We start from the raw sequence: 21744 nt of genomic DNA, 5'->3' as shown, positions 1-21744 counted from the left end.
GTAAAAGTGTTTATGTATTGAGGTGGGTCAGTTCAAGGTATGGTATTTGGCTGGAACTTCTAATTTCTCTTTTTACAGCAAAAGGGCTGCCAGAAGGAGGAAGTCTGAGCTGAATTAATACATTTGTTACAGTGGAAGTAGAATGGAAACTACTCCGACCACAAATCAAACTGCCTCTTTCATTTATGCCAGTGATATAGTTTTTCTAAGAAATATAGACTCTGGCATGGAGCCACTGTAAGTTTGCATTTAAAAGAGAAACCCATACGCTTATTTGTTTAAGGTTTACTGCTCTGATTATTTGGAAGTTCTTTCTCTGCTAGGACAGAGTGAAGTGGCATTTGGGAAGCCGGTGGCCGTTTTCATATTTGTAAGAAAGCAACAAGTTTTCCCAATGAGCAATTGTTGAGGACGCTGATGGATGCTGCATGCATTGACACACACGCATTTTTTTAAACTAATATCTCCACATTTAAAGGACCTCTGTGTTCCTCCCAACAGCTGCACAGCCTCACATAGCACAGTCTCGTTTTCTGATGGTAGAGGGTCCCTGCACAATACAAGTATACACAAAAGTGTTTATGCTGCCAAAATAAACCGTGTTAAGAGCTAGAGTTTACTTGCTAAAATGCCATTGATTTTAGGGACCTGTTCCCTTTTCTTCCAAGGTGGGTCAGGTCTTAGAATGGACCGAGGCTACCCCACAGTCATGACTGAATAAATATTTTAAGAAAACTGACACATCTTTCCGGGTGCAAGGCAGGGCCAATCATGTACGTATTTGAAACCACATGATATATTACTATGAAAAGATTGGTAACTTCTGTATCTGGAGTAGAATTTTTTGTTTGTTTTTTTTTTTGCATGACTTTTGAGTAATTCTCACCTAAAAGTACAACTTAAGGTTAAGTAGTTCATCCTCTCTGGGTGATTTTCATTGAATTCAATATCAACTAATGGTTTTCTTTATACACACACACACACACACACACACACATATATATATATATAATTTTCTGTGGTAATTAGTTTAAATGAGATCATAGCAAGAGTGAATTATAAAAAGGGGGAAACAGTAATACTTAACTCCTAAGGTATTTGTGGAATCACATTAAATAATGCATGGAAAACACTTAGAAAAATGCCTACAGTACACAGCAAGTGTTCCAAACATGTTTTTTTTATAATGATAATACTTATCATTTATAATGATAAGAATTATTGTTGCTATCCCACAAGGAGAAATACTTTATCAACATCTACTTCTAGTCTCTAGGACACTTCTCACCCATTCCTACCCAGGCCCTGGGTGCACTCCTTTTCTGATAAACAACCACTCCAAGGGCTCAAAAGGGTCTGGGACACAGGCTGGTTTAGAGACCAAGGTGAGTCTCCAAGCTCACCTGGAATTTTTCTCCTTTCTGAGCACCTCCAGGTTTTGTTTGCATCTTCTGAAATCCTTTCAGTAAACGTAATTTGGGCATGTCCAAATTCAGAAGGGGAGGGATTCTGTAATTTTCATGTTTGCTTCAAAATCCTTTACATGGAGAAAGACCTGGAGCTTACGGCAAATCTCCATCCCAGCAGGGGTTCTGGAAGGATCTTTGAAGAGCTTTAAGTAGATCACAGCTTTGTAAAGATCACTGGGCACAGGCCAGAGGTGAGGGGGGGAGGCTATCAACACTAATCAACACTGGAAAGTCTCCAAAGAAGCGGGTGAAAATAGAAACACCCAGCCAGCCATTCAGAGTTTATCACATGGAGGAAAATTATAGGGCACCTAATGCAGAAGCACCTGTAGCTAATATTTTTGAAATTGCTGTTTAACGTGGACATTTCCAAGCTAATGGGGGTCAAGCCTTTCCATTTAGAACATTGCCAACTTCCAGGTCTGAGAAGGGACCAACAGTGAAGGCCTGAGGGTGTTCTGTAGCCAAAGAGGGAAACAAAATGGAAAACCAAGCATGGATAATTGTCTGTAATAGTAAACTTTCCATGTTTATAAGACTCTTTGGCCTGCAAAGAAAACATTCTGATAGTGTTTTAAAACATCTCCCTTTACCCAAGTACCCTCTGAGTTCATTCCCATCAGGTAAACTTCATCTCTTCTTCATAAACCCAGTGCTCCTTCCCTCTGTTCTAGGACACAGCATCAGTGTAAAGTCGGCTGGTCTTGTGGGAAGACACGGGCCTCAGTCAAAACAACCATTCATGGTGGCCTTTTTCAAGGCTAGCGAGGTACTTCTCCGATCTGTGAGAGCAGCCAACAAACGGAAAAATCAAAACCGCAATAAATCCAGCTCTCATCAGGATTCCTCCAGAATGTCCAGTGTTGGAGGTAAGCAAAAACCAGAGCAGCAGTTCTGCACAGAAAGTGATGGGGTCATATGTTGCAAATCAAGTAGCCACAATAAATTTACCCTCTGGATATACCTTCATTTGGTCTATTAAATCATCCAACGATGTTTCTCGCATCCCCCAAATGCTTCATCAGCAAATCACTCAGTAATTCATTATAAAATACTGTAAGTAGGACTTGCCTTCATATGTTGAAAGATGCAGTTCAAATTAAAATCAAGCTGGCAGTAATAAAATTATGGAATGCCTACATCGACAAAGGCTAACCAAAACTGAACTCCACAACTTGTGAGCTGACCTTTCCAGGGCCTTTCAAATATGGATGGGTAACCAGGTATATTCAAAATAAAAAGATTACTTTGGTACTTAAAACAGTACATGTGAATCATGAAATTTAAATTTTTTATGACAAGAGAAGCAGGGAAGATCGTATGGTAACTGAAATAATATTTATATATCCATTAATTATTTGGAGGGCTGTTATTTAGATAATTTGCTTTGAGTGTGTGTGTACACATACCTGCATATGTGAAAGCGAACAAAATGTTACAAATGCACAATTGATCCCACTGTGCTTGCAATTTAATCTACTAATTGATAGAAAGGGAGATAAAAGTACAGTTGATCTGAACTCATCTGAGAAAATCTGAAGTAATTTAATAATATAATTTATACCATTAAGTACCTTGTTTAGTCCTGGCTACAACAAATTTTCATAAGCTGTTCTTAGGATGAAAACCATGGCTATTTTAGTCCTAGGAATTGTCTTATCTATGAAAAATAAACCTATTTGAAGGGGAAACCTTGCCCTAGAACATTCCAACTTAGTATGGCATGTTTGTTCATTTGTAAAATGTGTATTCTTCTATGTTGATGGCCACCATATGCAGTGTACTTGTGAGGCACAGTGAATGATCAGGTGAACAAAACAGATATTACCTCTGCATAGGGTATTTCAGCAAATTAGAATGTTTCGCCCTTCCAAAAAGACACGTTTAGACAGTGTTTGCCATTATTCCTGAAAAAAATCTTCATTTTTTTCCCAATTGCTAGAAACTGACAAGTCATATTGTAATTTTTTATTACTCCAATATGTATGAGTGACAGATAAGATTATAAATGAAACAAAAATATATAGAATTTTTTTTGAACCTGAGACGCTCAACAAAAATACTAAGTGGAACTCATTGGAACCCTCCTAGAGTGCGGGTACAGGAGAATCGTGTTAGAAAGAAGTCTGTTTTGGGCATCTAGCAACAGAAGCAGAGGGAAGAGTTCTATATGGAATTGCATTATACTGAATTACATGCTACACAGAAAGCCATGTTTTAAAATAATTTTCCATCAAGTAAGTTTAACTGTCTTTTTCACTTGAAAGTAAAACGTGATATTAGTGCCTTATTACAAGGCTATTTTATAAAAATCTTCACAAGATATTTAGTTTGGCAAAAATTGTAATGGCTTAATATGAAAGATGGAGAAAAATAACTTTCTAAGACCTTTTCTTCCTTGTAAATACTAGCCTGTCAAAGTTGTATATTTTTCTTTCCATGTAGAATGGTTCTGAAATGGGTTGAAATGTTTTTAATTTAATGTAGCAGACTGCATTAAAAAAAAGATTTGTTAAATCTTGAATAGACTAGTAAATAATTTTTGAGGAAATTACAAAGGAAAAAGGATAAGTTGCCTACGTATTATTAGAGCTCATAATGACTCTGGCAGAGGCGTTCCAGCAACTGAAATCATCCGAATCCTTCTCCCTATTGGTGAACTCTATTTATCTTCCCTTCCTGACCACAAGTAACAAATGTGCTTCTATAACTAGAGATGAATAAAACACATGGCACAGAAATCACGTAACTTTTCACCAGTTTCCTAACACCATTTAGAGTACAAAATTATTCTAATATAGACCAATATTTTCTTTTTAAAAAGTGTGTCATTGTCACCCATTTCTGTGAAATATGCAGTAGATGGTTTTGGAACGTGTTCGTATTTTGATAATAAGAAGAAAGAAAGTAGCTGGTTTGTGTGTATGAGACTTAACCTTTCAATAGTTAGTAATCAAGCAGACGGGAAAAAGTCTCATAGGATTTGATCCGAAAGACAGGGGGTTAATATAAACATAAAATTTGATACTTAGGAGACCTGAAATGCCAGTGAAATTTTAAAATTATCCAAATATAAATAGTAAATGCTGTAATACTACTAGGCTTTTACAATAAAATACTGTGTGAAGACTATAAATAAGAACGGGGTCAGGAGGAAGAAGGGAGAGCGTGGTATTAGTAGTTTGCTTGGTTGCATTTTTTTTTTTTTTTTTGCAAAGCATATCCTCAAATGTTAAAAGTCTCCAACAGTGCGGGAGAACCCAGATCATTCTTGTTGCCTTTACCTCATTTCTTTCTTCTTTCTTCTTTCTTCTTTGTGGAGAGCCTAGAACAGTGTCTAACACAAAATAGCAACTTCACAAACACACGTTGAAGACCTTAACGTGTTGCCTGTATGGGAAAAACTAAGTTCTTTTTTCAGGTGTCTATGCACAGAACCACTGCTCCCAGATTTTCTGCAGAAACCCTCCCTCTTTGTTCCTCTTCAGGTTTTTGGCAAGAAAGTTCAGCAGACACTTTGTGAAAGATGTTGCTTGTTTCACGATGAGCCAGCACAGTTGATTTTCATTTGAACTTGGGTTTGGGGGAAAGAAAATGTAGGCAATAGCTAAATGATAAGGGAGCCACCCTTTAAGATGGAAAGGCACCAAGCTGATAAGATTTTAAAGAACCTACCAAAAGCAAAATGCTGTTTTAAGCACTATATCAGTGCTGAAAAAAATAGAACATTAAGAGTTTACAGGACACATGGCAAGTCCTGGTTCACTGCAGAACTGCTTGAAAAGGTGCTTATTGCAAGCTTGGTACTAGGGATATTTGAAGGTGAATCTAATCATTGGCGCCCTGCCTGACACCATGGTGATTTCTTAAGATAAGTCTTTTGAAGAGGCATTAAAATGGGGACACTCTGGGGCTTCCCTGGCGGTTCAGTGGTTAAGACTCTGTGCTTCCACTGCAGGGGCATGGGTTCAATCCCTGGTTGGGGAACTAGGATCCCTCATGCTGCGTGCATGGTGCAGCCAATAAATACACAAATACATAAATAAATAAATAAATAAATAAATAAAATGGGGACACTATGCAACTCCCAACTCTTTGACAGGCGCTATCTCTTGCCTAATGGATACAGTGTCAAATCATGCCTCTTGGACAAAAATATTAAAACTAGAAGGAACAATTAATTGGGATTATTTGTTTAGACTGTTTTATATAATTAATATACATTTTCATTATTTAAAAATAATCAAATCTTCAATAAAGCTAAAGTTCTCCTCTGATCACCTAATTCTTTTGAGATAGGTTATACTGATACACTGATATCAACATGATACCTGTACTTCCAAATCTTTTCCTCCGTATATACATTGCTTTTGGAGAATATATTTTGTTATGTGTTATATGTGTGTGTATATATATATATATATATATATATACACACACATATATATATTCTTTCTCAGATTCTTTTCCACTATAGGTTATTGCAAGATATTGAATATCTTGCATATTCCCTGTGCTATACAGTATGTCCTTATTGTTTATTTATTTTATATATAGTAGTGTGTATATTTTAATCTCAAGCTCCTAATTTCTCTCTCTTCCCCCCATCCTCTTTGGTAACCGTAAGTTTGTTTTCTACATCTGTGAGTCTATTTTTGTTTTGTACAGAAGTTCATTTGTATCATTTTTATTAGATTCCACATATAAGTGATATCACATAATATTTGTCTTTCTCTATCTGACTTACTTCATTTAGTATGATAATCTGAAGGTCCATCCATATTGCTGCAAATGGCATTATTTCCTTTTTTTATGGCTGAGTAATGTTCCATTGTATATATTTACCACATCTTTTTTATCCATTCATCTGTCGATGGACATTTAGGTTCCTTCCATGTCTTGGCTATTGTAAACTGTGCTGCTGTGAACATAGGGGTGCATGTATCTTTTCAAATTATAGTTTTCTCCAGATATATGCTGAGGAGTGGGATTGCTGGATCATATGGTAGTTCTATTTTTAGATTTTTAAGGAACCTCCGTACTGTTCTCCATAGTGGCTGCACCAATTTACATTCCCACCAACAGCAGGAAGGTTCTTATTTTTACATACTTTTTAAGAGCAGTTTTAGGTTCACAAGAAGATTGAGAGGAAGGTACAGAGATTTCCCATGTACTCCCTGCCCCCACACATGCATACCTCCCCCATTATCAACATCACTCACCAGGATGGTGTGTTTCTTTCCAAAGATGAACCTACACTGACACATCACAATCACCCAACGTCTATAGTTTACCTTAGGGTTCACTCTTGCCGTCATATAGTTGGTCTTATGTGCTTTTAAACAACATATTTCAGCCATCTTTCAAAATGGTGACTTCATTTTTTTTTAACTGCTACAATATATTCAATAACGCTTGTATCAGAGTTTATTTAATCACGTCACTCTTAAAAAGAAATTTTGGTTGTTTTTAAATTGGAGCTTTCAAAATCAATGCTACAGTGAAAATCCTGCAAAGCTGCACGTGTGAGAATCGTTTTAATCTACATGGTTTTTCCAGTAATTAACACTAAAAGCTGGTATCTGTGCCCTGAATATGCAAAATTTTGAAAATCCCTTATCAGACGACAATTGTTTTGGTTCCTAGATCTAGTCTGATGATAGATTTTTTTCATCTATCTATCCATCTGTACATTTATCTATCTATCATTCTGTCATTTAACCCTGTCCACTACTTCCTAGTTGTGTAATCTCGGAGACATGTCACGTTTCTCTGCGTCTGTTTCTTCATCTGAGAAGTGGGAATGCTAATAATACCTGCCTCACAAGGTAAAATTACATGAATTGTGAGGATTAAATGAGTTATTTAATATGGGTAAAGAACGGAGAACAGCGGTACGTGCTCATTCAGGTTTAGGTATTATCATTATTATTTGTCAAATTAAGGTTTGGTTTTTCAGAACTGGTACCTAAAGAGTTCAGACTTTTACATCAGAGAAGACTAGAAATCCTCTTTCTCTAATCAGTATCCATACCCCTGGTCACTTATTGTCAAATTTCTATCTAGAGAGAATCCTAGAGAGATAATTTATCTGGGCATGGTTCATTGTAAAATATTTATTCAGTGTTAAATAAGCACCCACAATGTGACAAGTACAGTATTAACTATATGCTCATGAAAGATGGGTAGCATAAGAATTTTGCTTCTTAAAAAGCACTCCCATAGACAATGGGAAAGACATGCCCGCTAGTACTAATCGGGAGATAATTCTACTAGAGTAGGTACAAGGTAGTGTGGGAGAAGTAAGGATAGAGTGCGACTCATATGAGAAAGAATAGACATTTTCCAGAAATGGAGGGGTGGGTGAAGCTATTTCAGACTTATGTGCACAGTTATAGAACCACGTACCAGTGTCCAGTTGCCGGGTGTGCAGGTATTCTTGTGCGAGAGCAGTGTGATGTCAGCTAGAAAGTCATGCAGGGACCAAGTCGTAAAGCGTAAGTGTGTGATGGTCAGGAACTATGATGCTTCTGTGCAGGCAGTTGGGAAAAAAGGAGTGTCACAATCAGATACACATTTTAAAAAGTTCAATTTGGCATCAAAATGATGGATGGGATGCCAAGGGGTAAAACTGAACATCAAAATATGATTAAAAGTCTAGTCCCATACCCCAAGCAGTGAAGATTATAGATTGGAGAGAGAGGAAGTAGAAACCAAAATATGTGGAATGGAGCCAGCAGCACTCTGGAAATGGGCGTGTCAAGAGTAAGTGGAAGGTGTAGGAAAAAGACGCAGCTATGAGCCCCAATGGTTAGATGAAGCACAGGATTTGATGCTGCCATGGAAACCAGGGTAAGAGAGAAACGTCAAGGATGGAGCCCCCAGTGGGAACATCAGCACTTTAGTATAGACAAAGGAGTAAAAGGAGTTCCATAAACTAGGCAAAAGACTTAAGGTCAGAGAGGAATGAGGAGACAGGGGTGAAGAGTTATCCTAGGACCAAATTCCCAAAGAGGATGTTGGGGGAGTGTGAGGTGACCAAGAGTGCAAAGGGCTTCTGCTAGGTTAACTAGGCTAGAGGTGGGTTGGTTAAAGGAGGTTGGGGATGGATTTAACGCAGGGTAGGAGGGAAAAAGAAAGAAAATCGAGAAACGTACTCAATTTTCTGTCTTGGGCCACTAGATGACTGGTAATCCTGTTAACCAAGTAGAAGGAATGGAAGGAGTATGAGGTCAGAAGCAAAAATAGTGAGTCGGAGGCCTCTGGGAAACTTTCACGCATAGATGTCTGGTAGGCATTTGGAGACTCACATTTGTGGATGGGTTTTTATGTCAACGAGCTCTAAGGTGAGAATGTTTGTTGCATCATCCACAGAGAGGCTTTGCTAAGCAGAGTTAAGCAAACACACCAGACAGTTATTATGTTGTGGTGTCTGTTCTGTGTCACACATTCATACATAGACAAACACAATTATCCCTACATAAATAAATAACAGTAATTCCTACTGGGTCATACGTAAATTTGGGTGAGTAATTCACTGGATGTGGGAGATGGGGATTAAGGGAGGGTAGGAGTGGCATTTGAAATCCCTCATCTTTGGGGGGGATTGCTATTTGTTTGGGATTTATCATGAATTTCTCTATCCCCAAGGCCATATCAAAATTTACATTATTGAACAGTCTACAGTAGCACCATTCCTGCTATTTTACCTCTGATACCTTCATTCATTTGTCATTTTCATTTTCTATGAATTAATGAACATCCTGAAGCTATGGGTGCTGACATCCATCTGTTATCTCCCTCTAGGAATTAAGTAAGAGAATGTTGGCATCTCCTCCTTTGCTTTGAAACACAGTATCTCATTATATTTGGCTTAAGCTGTTGATGTATTTAAATGTTAAATTCTATTTTGGATTTTTTTCTTCTCTTTTACAGATTCACCTACATTTTATTCCTTAAAGACACTAATGCTTGATTTTAAAGAAAAAAGAAACCCATACTGGTATATGGAGTTTTTTGGAGTTATTTCCTTTGTGCCCTTCATAGCTAGTTTAGCATGTGTTTCTTTATTTGGTTGTTTCTTCAGGGACTACTGGACAGACCATTGAAGCCCTAACCGTATGTAGATCTCAGGATTTTTTTTAAATCACGTATTTAATTGTTTTCTATGACAAAATAATCAAAAATTAAGAAAAATCAAACTAAGACAAAGATTAAATTTGCATTATTGGGGGATGAAGGGGAACTGGATGAAGGCAATCAAAAAGTACAAGCTCCCATTTATAAGATAAATAAGTCCTAGAGATGTAATGTACAGCATGATGAATATGATTAACACTGCTGTACGTTATATAAGAAAGTTGTTAGGTGAGTAAATCCTAAGAGTTCTCATCACAAGGAAAACAATTTTCTATTTCTTTGATTTTGTATCTATGTGAGATGATGGATGCTCACTAAACTTACTGTGATCATCATTTCATGATGTATGTGAGTCAAACCATTACGCTGCACACCTTAAAGTTGTACGGTGCTGTATGTCAATTACATCTCAATAAAACTGGAAGAAAAAAATATAGCTTGTAAAAATATAAATAAATTTGCATTGTTTCCAGAAATTGATCATAAACAAATTGGCATAAAGTATTTAACAATATTTTCAATATTTTGGAACTGGTTTCCCAATATTATTACCATTAAGAGGCAAAACAGGGAAATACGTGTCTGCGATACCTGCCTTGTGGTTGAGGAATGCTAGCATGCTTTTCTAGTGTTGGCTGTGGCTCCAGAACGTTTAGTAGTTTCTGGTGTGACTCTTCATTTCTACACAGGTTTGTCAACAGCAGCATCATGTCCATCTCATTTTCATATTTGAAGGGCTGCCAATCACTATTTTTTAAAGATATAAATCTAATTTCTTTGCCTTTCCTCCCACAGGTTATTCTGCCAACCATTTAATAAACCTAACTGCAGACTTTGCTGGTTTGGGTACAACGTTTACTCAGTATCCATTCATTTTTATTTCTGACATACTAAGCATATGGTCCTAATGCTCTATGAAATCAGACTCTTGGAATGAGATTCGGTTATAAATTTATTGCTCATTACCTTTATGTGATGTTACATTATATACATCACTGAGCCTGCATGAAAAGCTGCATAGATGGAACAGATCTATTTTGACTTTTGAGTTTGACTTTCTTTCTTTTTTTATAAACATGGAATTCAAATAACCTTAGACATAGTTTATGGCTTTTCAGATATACTTGAATGTGTTATTGGCTATAAGGTCTTTATTCACATTCCATGCCTTTCATTAAGACAAGGATAAATGAATAAATATTCCCATGATTGTCTGATGCAGGGTTTGGCAAAGTAAGGCCTAAGAGTCAAATCCAGCCATCGCCTGTTTTTGTACCGCCCAATTGCTAACAATGGTTTTTACATTTTTAGATGTGTGAAAAAGACTCGAAATAGAATAATACTTTGTTTCACTCAGAAATTTTATGAAATTGAAATTTTAGGATCCATAAGCAAAATTTTATTGGAATATAGCCGTATCCGTCCATTCACATACTATCTACGGCAGCTGTTATGCTACTGGGGCAGAGTTGAGTCACTGAGAGGGGGGGCCTTGTAGCCTGAAACATATACTATCTGTCCTTTTCGAGAAAACGTTTGCTGGTCCCTGGTCTAATGCATAGCTGACTTTATTTTTTAAAAATTCTAAGTATCAAGAACTTTATGAAGTCAAACTAATACCAGGATTAGTTATTCCTTTTCCCTAAAAATGATGCAGGGTTCAAACTTATCCATTTCATGGTATTATACTTATTATTACAGTACCCTTGCTTATTGCCTGGACAAACTTAACTCCTTTTGCTATTTCAATTAAGAGAAAAGTTTACCCAAAGAAGAAGAATGCTAAGTTTCAAATAAATTCCCTTTTCTCCATTTTCTGTCATTATCTATATATTTAATTTGTTTTAATGAAGGTAATTGCACACAGGAATAACTCCGATCTAGAAGTAAAAGAGTCTCTGTGTTCAAATTTAATCATCATCTTGTTTTCTAGACTCACATTAAATAAATAATTAGTTGAAGTCACTGTGAAAGGCAGACGACAGGGCCCGTTAAGACAGGCCCCTTGGATCTTTGATGTGCCTACATTTTCTTAGACGTTGAGGATAATTAAACTGGAAGGTGACAGCCTTAAGACAGGCTGCTCTTCATAGTGAACTGCTACATTGATTTACCAGAGACAACTGTCAGAGTAAAAGTAGCATTTATTCCTAGATGAAAACATTAGCTGTCTTCTTTGAAAATAAATTATTTTGTGGCTCCCATCACCCTAAATTTTTTCCTGTTTCATTTTTTTGTGTTAGAAATAATTAAAATGGGTTAGCTTTTTGAATATTATTTATATAAAGTATGAATAAACCCCAGAGACAATAATATAGAGAGATTTTCTGTGATGTTCTGTGTTTCTGCAGTGTTTTACTTTATTCCAGATGCAATTGGGGATTCTCTATTCTTAATTCCTTTAATCAGTTATCAAAGGTTATGGGTTTTTCAGATTATATTCCAAAATAAGTCCTGGAAATCATGTATTTTCTTTGCTACAAGTCATTTCTGGAATATCCTGAGGAATTCATTCTTCGATTCCTCAAATATTTATTGAGTACCTACTGTGTGCCAGGCCCTGTTCCTGAGATTTGGGGTATATCAGAGCACCAAATGGAACCAAACAAGATTTTTACCCTTGGGGAGCTGACATTCTAGAAGGAGGAAACAGGCAAGAACCAAAGTACATGATAAACAAGTAAATGGCGTAGTATATTAAGAGATGATCAGCAAAATGGATAAAAAAAAATCAGAGCAAGGGGGGAGAGAAATATTGGAGTGGGAGTTGGGATCTGAAATAGGGTAGTCAGTGAAGGCCTTTTTGACAAGATGATGCTTAAGCGAAGGACTGAAGAAGCTCTGAGACTTAGATAAGTAGATATCCAGGGGAAGAGCATTGCAGGGAAGGGGGGTGGAGTGAGAGTGAAGACCCTAAGGTGGGAGAAAGCGGACCTGTGTGCAAAACAGCAAGGAGACGACATGGCCTGATATGGGAACCACGGTGGGACTTTTTGCTGGAGCGTGACATAATTGAGCTGACTCTTGGCTGCTTTGATATGGGGGTGGGTTGGGGCAGGGCAGAGCAGGAGGAATAGCAGTGAGGATGTGGCAGTAATTCAGGAGAGAGATGGTGCTGGTTTGGACCAGAACCCATCATGGAGGTGGTGAGGGTGGGTGAATTTTGAATGTATTTGAAGGTGAAATGTGTAAGGATTTCCTGACAGATTGGATGTGGAGGTGAGAGATAAAATGAGTATGTTTTGACTCCAGTTTTTGTGTTTGTTTGTTTTGCCTGGGAAGTTGCTATTAGTCCTCTATAGGTGGAACTAGTTTGGGAGTGAGGGGGGAGGCAATCAGAAGCTCCACTTTGGGTATCCTGAGTTTGAGATATTTATTAAGATAAAATCAACTCTGTAGCATCCCAGTTGGTCCTCTCCCAGTGTCTGTCTCATGGAAGCATAAAAAAAGTGTTGTTTGAATATTTAATATACATGAATATAGTAAGCACCACTGTAGTTTGAGTGAATTGAGTGCCAGGTATCAGGCTGTTCACCATCACAACACAAAGGGTACAACCTGATCCTTGTTAGAACTTCTCAAGGTACATGGTGTGTCTTCATTTTACAGAAGAAAACATTCAAGGCTAGTGACTTGCTTGAAGTTCACATGGCTAGTAAGTGGCTTTCACTTTGAGATTCAAATTCATGTTTCACAACTTCAAATACAGCCTCCTTTTGATTTTATCAGTGAACTCACAAAAGAAATATTAGTATACCTGACAGACTGCCGTTTGTTGAAAATCTGATTTTTATCTTCAGACTATAACACAAGTGAACAAAAACAAGCCTGTAAGAAACATGAACTCTACGTGAGTTTCCGGGATCTGGGATGGCAGGTAAGAATGGTCAACCAACTTGGTTGCTTCTTTTCTGCTTTATTATCAATCCTGAATTACTCGGAATCTTTGTCAGTAATTTTTCCTATACAGTAACCAATTATTTTTGACGTGACTATTCAGTATATTGATTATCCACATCATTTTTATTTCTCCATTATCCTTTCACCATTGAAATATAACAGAGTTTATGGTTAAAAAAAAAAAAAATTACGCTGAAGAAGAAATATACCCTTAGAGAGTGAAAAAAAAAAATCCTGTTCTTTAAATATCCCCAAATTTTCATTTTAATACCCATTTTTCAGATTAACTCAAGCAATTTCCATTTGCCTCCTATGGTCCAAAACTATTGGTATAAGAAATAGAATCCTTGACTATGTCTCTGTCATAAGGTAGATCTGCAGAAAAAAATTTTTTTCTTGTACTTAAAAATCTTATTACTTTCTTTTACATCTGCTTCACAAACAGGGTGAGAAGGAGGATTTAACCAAAATAATTTTTAATGGTTCTCTGTTGAAATAGTTTAAATTGGATTGCTTAGATTACATTATTCCATTACATTGGATCCTCAGAATATGAGCTATTATATTGAGAAATAATATGAACAAGTAAGCATTTTCAAATTTATGATAAACCTTCTACATGCATTGTTCAATAATTTTACATCTGTGACAAGTTTTACATCTCTGGAAAAAAAATCAGGGCCACCATTATAAGTGCCAACTTTTTAGCTTCCTAAAATTTTTCACGTACAGTGCTCAGGAATTTTCTCCAATTCATTTCTTTTAAAGAGACTATAAAGTTAACACATGAATGGAAAGAAAAATAGGACAAGGAACAAATCTTACAGCTTTAGGAGCTTGTCAAGCTTCTAAAGCAGGAATGAGTTAGTAAGAAGTAATGAGAATTATCTCAATTAAGTTTATTCTTCTTTTCCTTTCTGGTTCACTTGAACTTTCCAGAGTTCATCATTTCCTGTTTAAACAATATTTAGAATACTATTTCATGATTAAGGCTTTATTCATGAATACATGGGTTAATACAGGCTATGAATATCTTACATAGTGACCTCTTGGGAGAAATTACAGAGGACAATTTCTTGTGAAAATATTTATACTTTTGTTGTAAACTTTAACTTAACCATAAATTAAGGGCTTGGGGGAGGCTGTCCTATTAGAGTAATTGTTGGACCAAGAAGAGAAACCGATCCAGAATATATTATATTATATTAATTATATTTGAGTATTCTTTAAGTATTGTTTTTCTGTGTTTTTATTTTGGTGATATTATTTCTTCTTCTCTTCTTGTGCATTTTAGGACTGGATTATAGCGCCAGAAGGATATGCTGCATTTTATTGTGATGGAGAATGTTCTTTTCCACTCAATGCCCATATGAATGCCACCAACCATGCCATAGTTCAGACTCTGGTATGCTTTCTTTTCGCAGGATGGAAAGTGGATTATGATGCAAACTGCCTATAAAGTTATTTCAAAGGAAAACATCCATTTATAGTTAGAAATGCATTTTCTTCTCTTCTCAAACTCCTAAAGTAATGATTGTGCCAAAGTAACAATTGTGGATATAGTCAGGAAATTCAGGCTGGCCTAAAGAATAATTCTGATTCCAGAATGGTGAAGGATTCAGCGAGGAAAATTGGAGTTATCACATAAAGTGGTCATTGTGCACTGATTTCTTCACTAGACAATATGACTAACCGCACAGGCACTGTTTCTAACCTAACAATTCATTAGCAGTCATTGCAAAAGCATTGAATGACAGTCATACTGAATTTCATCTGAGGGTTTTTTCTCTCATTATTTAAGAATGTTCTATAACATACTTTGGTATTATGGAAGCTCTTCAATGTATTATAGAGTATAAGTAGAAGACTGGTTTCTATTTTTTGATACTTTTTTTCTTTATAATCTTTAAGGTGGAAATTAGCCTTCCTTTTGTCCCTTCCACACTTAGGAATATAACAGTGACATAATCTCTAATAATCTAGACTTATTTTTGTGAAAAAGATAATGAAATGTTTATTTCACCATCTCTAAATGGTCGTACTGTATCTAATGAGCTCATGAAAACCCTTGAGAGTCTGACGTGCCTGCCTTACGGTGTGTGACTTGATATGTGGGGTGAGGGGAGGTCAGCCTCTGGAAGACTTCAGAGGGAGAGGCTTCTAGAAGATGCATAGCCTATGTGATGTGATCCCACATTAAAGTTTGGGTTCATAGGAACATTTCAACTAAAAGTAATTAGGACAGAAGGAAGGGAACACATTATTTTAGAATCAAGACAATGATGGGAGTGGAGTTACTTAGTGGATGGCAGTAGGAGAGCAGGAGCTATTAGAAGAACATCTGTCTTTGTGGATGAGGCTTGTTTATGACCAACAGAAAGAGTAACTATTAGAATTTGTGAGGAGTTAACTCTTCAGAAGGTTACCTTTTTTCACAATTAATTTACAATTTAAAGCTGATGGAAATAACATCCCAGTTTCCTTATGAATAAAGAACTGTACATATACATTGACAGATTAAATCATTTGACTTGATGTTTTGCTGGCATCTTTCTGACCTCAGAGGTACTACAGGATAGCTAGACACCAAGGATACATATCTATGGCAAGTATAGTATAGATATTGTCAAAAACTTTAGAAATAACTTTGGATTAGAGAGGAAATAGAGAAATAAAACAAATATATATTTTTAAAGGTAGTCATTTATAAATATTATTTTTCCCCCAAGTTTGAAGATATGCATTTATTTCAGAATACAATCACATAAAATTATCAGGTTGCTTTTTAGTAATGAATGGAAAACATTTGCTCATGTTTATCCTTCCCCAACACTGATTTTTCCACCCTAGATTTCTTTGATATATCATACCCAGAAAACCCATACATCTAGGGAGAAACTCTTATTTCCTCCTTGATAACAAAATTTATATTGATTTAAAGAAAACCTTAGTTTGCTATGGCTCTTATTTCACTGTCTAAAGTGAAGAACCAGAGTCTAAATTCCAACCAGCAGGTTCGCTCATGCTTGCTTTGATGTTGCCAATGCCATAGAAATATTCTTCTTTTTATTGATTCTTGACCAATAAAGTTGCCATATGCAAAATAGAGTAAATTCCTGGGGGTATTTTAAATTCTCATATTCCTTCATCTTTGCTATCTATAAATATAAGCACTTCTTGATATAGGATATCATTACTGGGGGATGGGGAGCAAGTAGAAGGTATGTGATACAGGGAAGGGTATATTGTATTCAAACTTCCTCCAGGAAAAGAATGTCTGTGGAGTCCAGCCTTCTATTCTTCTGTATGAGAATTCACATTCTGAAATGTGAGTCATCTGAAAACCAATCGCAGAAAAAGGAACACTGCTGTCTCACACCTGAAAGGAAGAACCCTGGTCACTGTCTTTCTGTCCAGTTGCAGCAGAACAGCCACTATTAGCCTATAGAGAAATGCCACTTAATTTCCCAGCAGTTAAGCTCTTTGTACTGTCAATGCCTTAGAGAGCTTTCTGTGTTTCCTTAGATATGCATCCAAGTTCCCTCAGGCTATACAATGCTTAAGTATCGAAAAAACTCTGTCAAATGCCCCCCCATCTCTCTCTTTTTTTCTTTTTTAAAAAATATATAATTATATACTGTCAGCTCTTAGGACTGTAGTCTAGAAGGCAGCGTCTAAAAACAAACATTTTTTAAAACTCTGACACAGACTTGGAACAGGACCCTGGTCTGTATCACTGTCCTGGGATGTGGAGCATAAAGTCATCCCAGAACTTTAAGGGATGTGGGAAGTTTGGTGGGTTTTTTTTTTTTTTTTTTATTCCCCCTGGCATTGTACACTCTCTACGTTTGTCCTGTGAAGGACATGAAACAAGAAGACAGACGTGTTTGTTGTTAAAGGAGAGCAGGTTTGTGACAAATATGTTTGAGAAATGATTGAAGAACAATCCCATTTTTTCAGAGTGATGGCTTGGTGAGACGGTCCTTGAAGCAGGAGGTTATCCATCACGGGTGTGAGAGTTGAGGACGATAAAGCCGAGGAGGGTTGCAGGCTGCATCTGAAATTGGGAGAAACCATCCAGCTTGCAGTTTTGTGAGGTCTTAGGAAATTTCACATCCGTGTCCGATCACCTCATTTTTCCTGCTGTGTCTGTCCATAAGCAGGGCTCCTATATCATTTCAGCCAGGAGGTTGTGCAGCCAAGACTCTAAGAGCTGTATTTTCTCTTTGTAGATCCCTAAGGACTCTGCAATGGGACTTCCCATAAACTCCTCTGGGGGAAGGGCCGGGGGCGGCAGAGGTGGGTGGGAAATGGGGTAGTGTTCTGGCTCCTTCCTTGATTATTGAACATCAGAGGCAAACCTGCCAGTCTGATCAAAGTGAGAACAAACCCTTTACTTAAGCATTTCACTGTCCATATATAGCTACCTTTTCAGGCTTTGGTGGGGAAGATGGATATTTAATTTTTAAAATATCTAGGCTCCTTGCTTCTGCTTTAGCTTAGCCTGCTTTTTGGCACTTGTCTAGGGGAGAAAGCAAGTCAAAGGATGTTACAATCTGGCCAATTTGATAAAAAATTATGGGGAGAATAGTTGAAATCATTGCTTTAAAGCAAGTATTGGATTTTACCTGGAATTTATTTTGCTGTGATTTGTATGCTTCCTTTACCATGGAAAATGAAGAATTGGCACAGCTTTTAATTGATTTATTGTTTAGTTATCCTTTCAAAAGTAATTCTTAGATTCACATCTTTCTACAGTGCAGTGGTATGGCTTCATTGATTTTGCATTTAGAACTTCTGTATTTCTCATGAAGTAAATAGAAGTGGTCGTTTTAACCAAAACCAACCCAGTGCTAGTTGCCATGTTCTTTCCCCCAGGAAAATTTCCACTGAATATTCCATAGAGGGAGTTTTCCTTCCTTGGTAGAATATTTTTTAAAGTGCCAACATGTAATTAGAACTGGTGGGTCGAGTCTAGGTGTTAATACTTAAGAATACACCCTTCACTACCAGCCCTACCCCACCCTGCCATGGAACATAAACAGAAGAAAGGGAGGTAGCTTAAGGGGGTGCTGATAGTCAGTGATAAAACGAGAATATTACTTTCAAGCTGCAGACAAAATGTCTATCTTAATTCTTAAAGAACAATATGTTTTTCCCCCCCAGGTTCATCTGATGTTTCCTGACCACGTACCAAAGCCTTGTTGCGCGCCAACCAAATTAAACGCCATCTCTGTGTTGTACTTTGATGACAGCTCCAATGTCATTTTGAAAAAATACAGAAATATGGTAGTGCGTTCGTGTGGCTGCCACTAATATTATATAATAATGGTAATAAGAAAAAGGTCTGTATTAAGGTTTATGACTACAATAAAAAGTATCCTTTCAGATAAAAGGGGAACTTCATAAAATTAGTCTGGCTCATTTCATCTCTCTAACCTATGTACAATATCATGTATATAGTCACTTTTATTTATTTAAAGGTATATATTCTCCTTTGTGGATGCCTTTTCAATAAAATGTATTTTATAGGTCACTGCATTATGCAATAGATCGCCCAGTCTAACTTTCAATAGGATATGCTGAGTCCAATTCCATTTCAACATTTTTTAATGTATTACACTTTTTATACAATTTTCTGAAATTAGACAGAACTCCTTTGACTGTTAAGTATTGTTGAAGGAAACTGAATGCATTTGGTTAGGCTGTGCCAATGAAAACTCTGATAGGATATTTATTTAGAAATAAAACTTAACAAAATAACCACCCCAAACAAAAATTCTTGGAGGAACACAATTTTTCTTTGAGAGTTTCTGCTTCGTTAGATAAAGTGAAATGTTGAACTGGATTTGAATAAATAAATGGGAGGCAGAACACAGAAGCTGAAAGGTTGCGCATAATTGTTATAACTATTTGCTTGAACAGAATTGGTGTAACTGTAGGAAAGCGTTCCCTCTTGGCTCGTGGGTTGTAAATTTTTCAAAGAGCTCAAAGCTTCAGGAATTCTGTGGAGACAGACTTGAGCCTGTGTCCATAACTTTCCAAGTTAACACTAAAAAAGCATAGTACAACCTTCTTACCTCAAATAAATCATGTCTGCCTATTATCTAGAACACTACTGCTGCAGACTTTTTTTCAGATTTAAAAACAGTCCAAAATAAAGAAACATTTACATGTGCTCCCCTACCCTCCCCACAGACAAGAGTCACCACATGCATAAAATATACCTGAGCAAAGAGGCCGACAGAGCCATTTTCTGTAGCTCTATTTTGTAACTGAGTTTGCTGATTGATGGGATGCAAGGGATTTTATTTAGGGTAAAAGCACTGAAACTCAACTGGAGGAAATTACCCCAAATCCCAGAAAGGCTTTGACAGAATTGCCATTTTGAAAGAACAGCTGAAATCCATTTTGCATATCTTGGAGAATGAGCTCATTGAAAACCTTATTTTGGAGGGGGATTTTGTAAACCTTCCTCCAAGCACAAATAATTCCAAATGGGAAGGTTCTGTTGTGTGTATGTGCATGTGTGTTCTTCCCTCTGAAATTAATTTATTTTCTCTCCCTGTTTCTCTCTCTGCCTTTTAAGGCTTGTCTTTAACCCACTGACTTTTGGAAGAATGACATTTAGTCGATAACTTGCTATTTATGTGGGCTCCACGGCTAGGATTATTTACAGTTCATCTAAAATATTCATAAAGCACCATTTATTAATCACCCTTTTGGACTTTTTAAGTAAAATTTGTATCAGAAATAGCTTAAAAATGTTATGGGTTTGTTCGTGATTCAGGAATATTGCAATGTAGTTTTAAAATACAGTTTATCTTAAAGTAAATTTGATAATAACTCTATTTGGGGTACATTAAGTAATATATTTTTGAATTAATGGTATACCATTATAAGAATAAGAAACGAAAGTCTATTATATTATTCTTTAAATATGCTGTTTAAATATATTTCTATGTTTTAAAATGCATTAAACTTGTGATGCTAGTTTTTACTGTGCTTCTTGATTTGGCTCTTTTTTTTTAAGAGGGATACGAAATGTCATAAATTGAGATTATAAGCATATCAGATGTAAAATGTTTGTGGATTACATGTTTTTAATTGCCAAAACTAGTTTTTGTGCTGTTGATAAATAACTCACTATTAAATGAGCAAAGCAACCATCCATGAATTAAATATTTTCTTGATCTGTTCAAACAACAAAGTAATTTTTATTTTTTCTTTTTTTGTTTTTGTTTTCTTTTCCTTTTTCTTTCTTTTTTTTTTTTTCTTTTTGGCCATGATATGTGGCTTGCAGGATCTTATTTCCTCAACCAGGGATAGAACTTGTGCCCCCTGCAGTGTAAGCATGGAGTCCCAACCACTGGACCGTTAGGGAATTCCCCAAAGAAATTTTTAAAATAGCAAAAATATGATAAGGATGGGAAATTACCTTACTCATTCTCTTTCATTTAAAAAGGGAGATATTTAGCATTAGTATTTTCACATTTATATATATATATATATATATATATAGTGTGTATGTATATATATACACATATATGTGCACATATGGCCTGTTACATTATTCTCAAATAACTATTATAGTAAATTCTTAGTATTACTTTGAATACTCAAGCTATTACCAGAAATCAGAATAATTTGACCTATTTTAACAGGATCCAAACTCTTCAGTTCTTTTTAGTTAGTTATGTATTAGCTTCTTTGTCTGTATGTTTTAAATTTTTCTCCTTTATAGGTATTTTGCTTTGTAAAGTGGTCCTAATCCTTTTTGAAGTTAGAAGGGCATCAATCACAGATACTCATGTTCTTTAAAACTAAGGCAAATATAAGTTGTCTGCATTGAAGAAAGAATACACAAAAAAGAAAATGCAAAATTATTTTTTTCTCAAGTAAAGAATTGTCATTTTATAATCCTTGTATCACCATCATTAGATCTGAGCCAGTGCCTACTGGCTACTGTACAGTCTGGCAAACTTCATTTCTCAAGACATTTACAGTGAATGATTAGCTTACTCTATAGCTCCATTCAAGGCAGAAGAAATCCTCATTCCCAAACACAGGTCACTGTCTCATAACCATTCAATCAACTGCTCAATGGATCATACAGTCTTGCTCTCAGATTACCTGCTTTTCTATGTTTTTCCTTTTGCAGTTTTTTGTGTGTGTGTGTGTGTTGGGGGGTGGCCGGAACTTTTTGAAGTTACAAGTGAAAATGCCTTTGATGATA

At 36.3% G+C, this 21744-nt stretch overlaps 1 protein-coding gene across 1 annotated transcript in view; it reads left to right on the top strand.

Annotated features, from left to right (window-relative positions):
• Nucleotides 1-20677, top strand: part of BMP5 (bone morphogenetic protein 5) — a 123522-nt gene extending 102845 nt beyond the window's left edge. Inside the window, exons 4-7 of the mRNA XM_082414351.1 lie at nucleotides 2144-2338; nucleotides 13409-13485; nucleotides 14803-14913; nucleotides 18675-20677. Coding sequence (XP_082270477.1) covers nucleotides 2144-2338; nucleotides 13409-13485; nucleotides 14803-14913; nucleotides 18675-18824 — 533 coding nt within the window. The 3' untranslated portion in view covers nucleotides 18825-20677. The remainder of the gene's footprint in view (nucleotides 1-2143; nucleotides 2339-13408; nucleotides 13486-14802; nucleotides 14914-18674) is intronic.
• Nucleotides 20678-21744: the final 1067 nt, after the last annotated feature.

This window comes from Balaenoptera physalus, assembly GCF_965194825.1.
Source record: "Balaenoptera physalus genome assembly, chromosome: 11".
Lineage (NCBI taxonomy): Eukaryota > Metazoa > Chordata > Mammalia > Artiodactyla > Balaenopteridae > Balaenoptera > Balaenoptera physalus.
The sequence above is the reverse complement of the archived record's forward strand: the minus strand, read 5'-3'. Positions and strand labels throughout refer to the sequence as shown.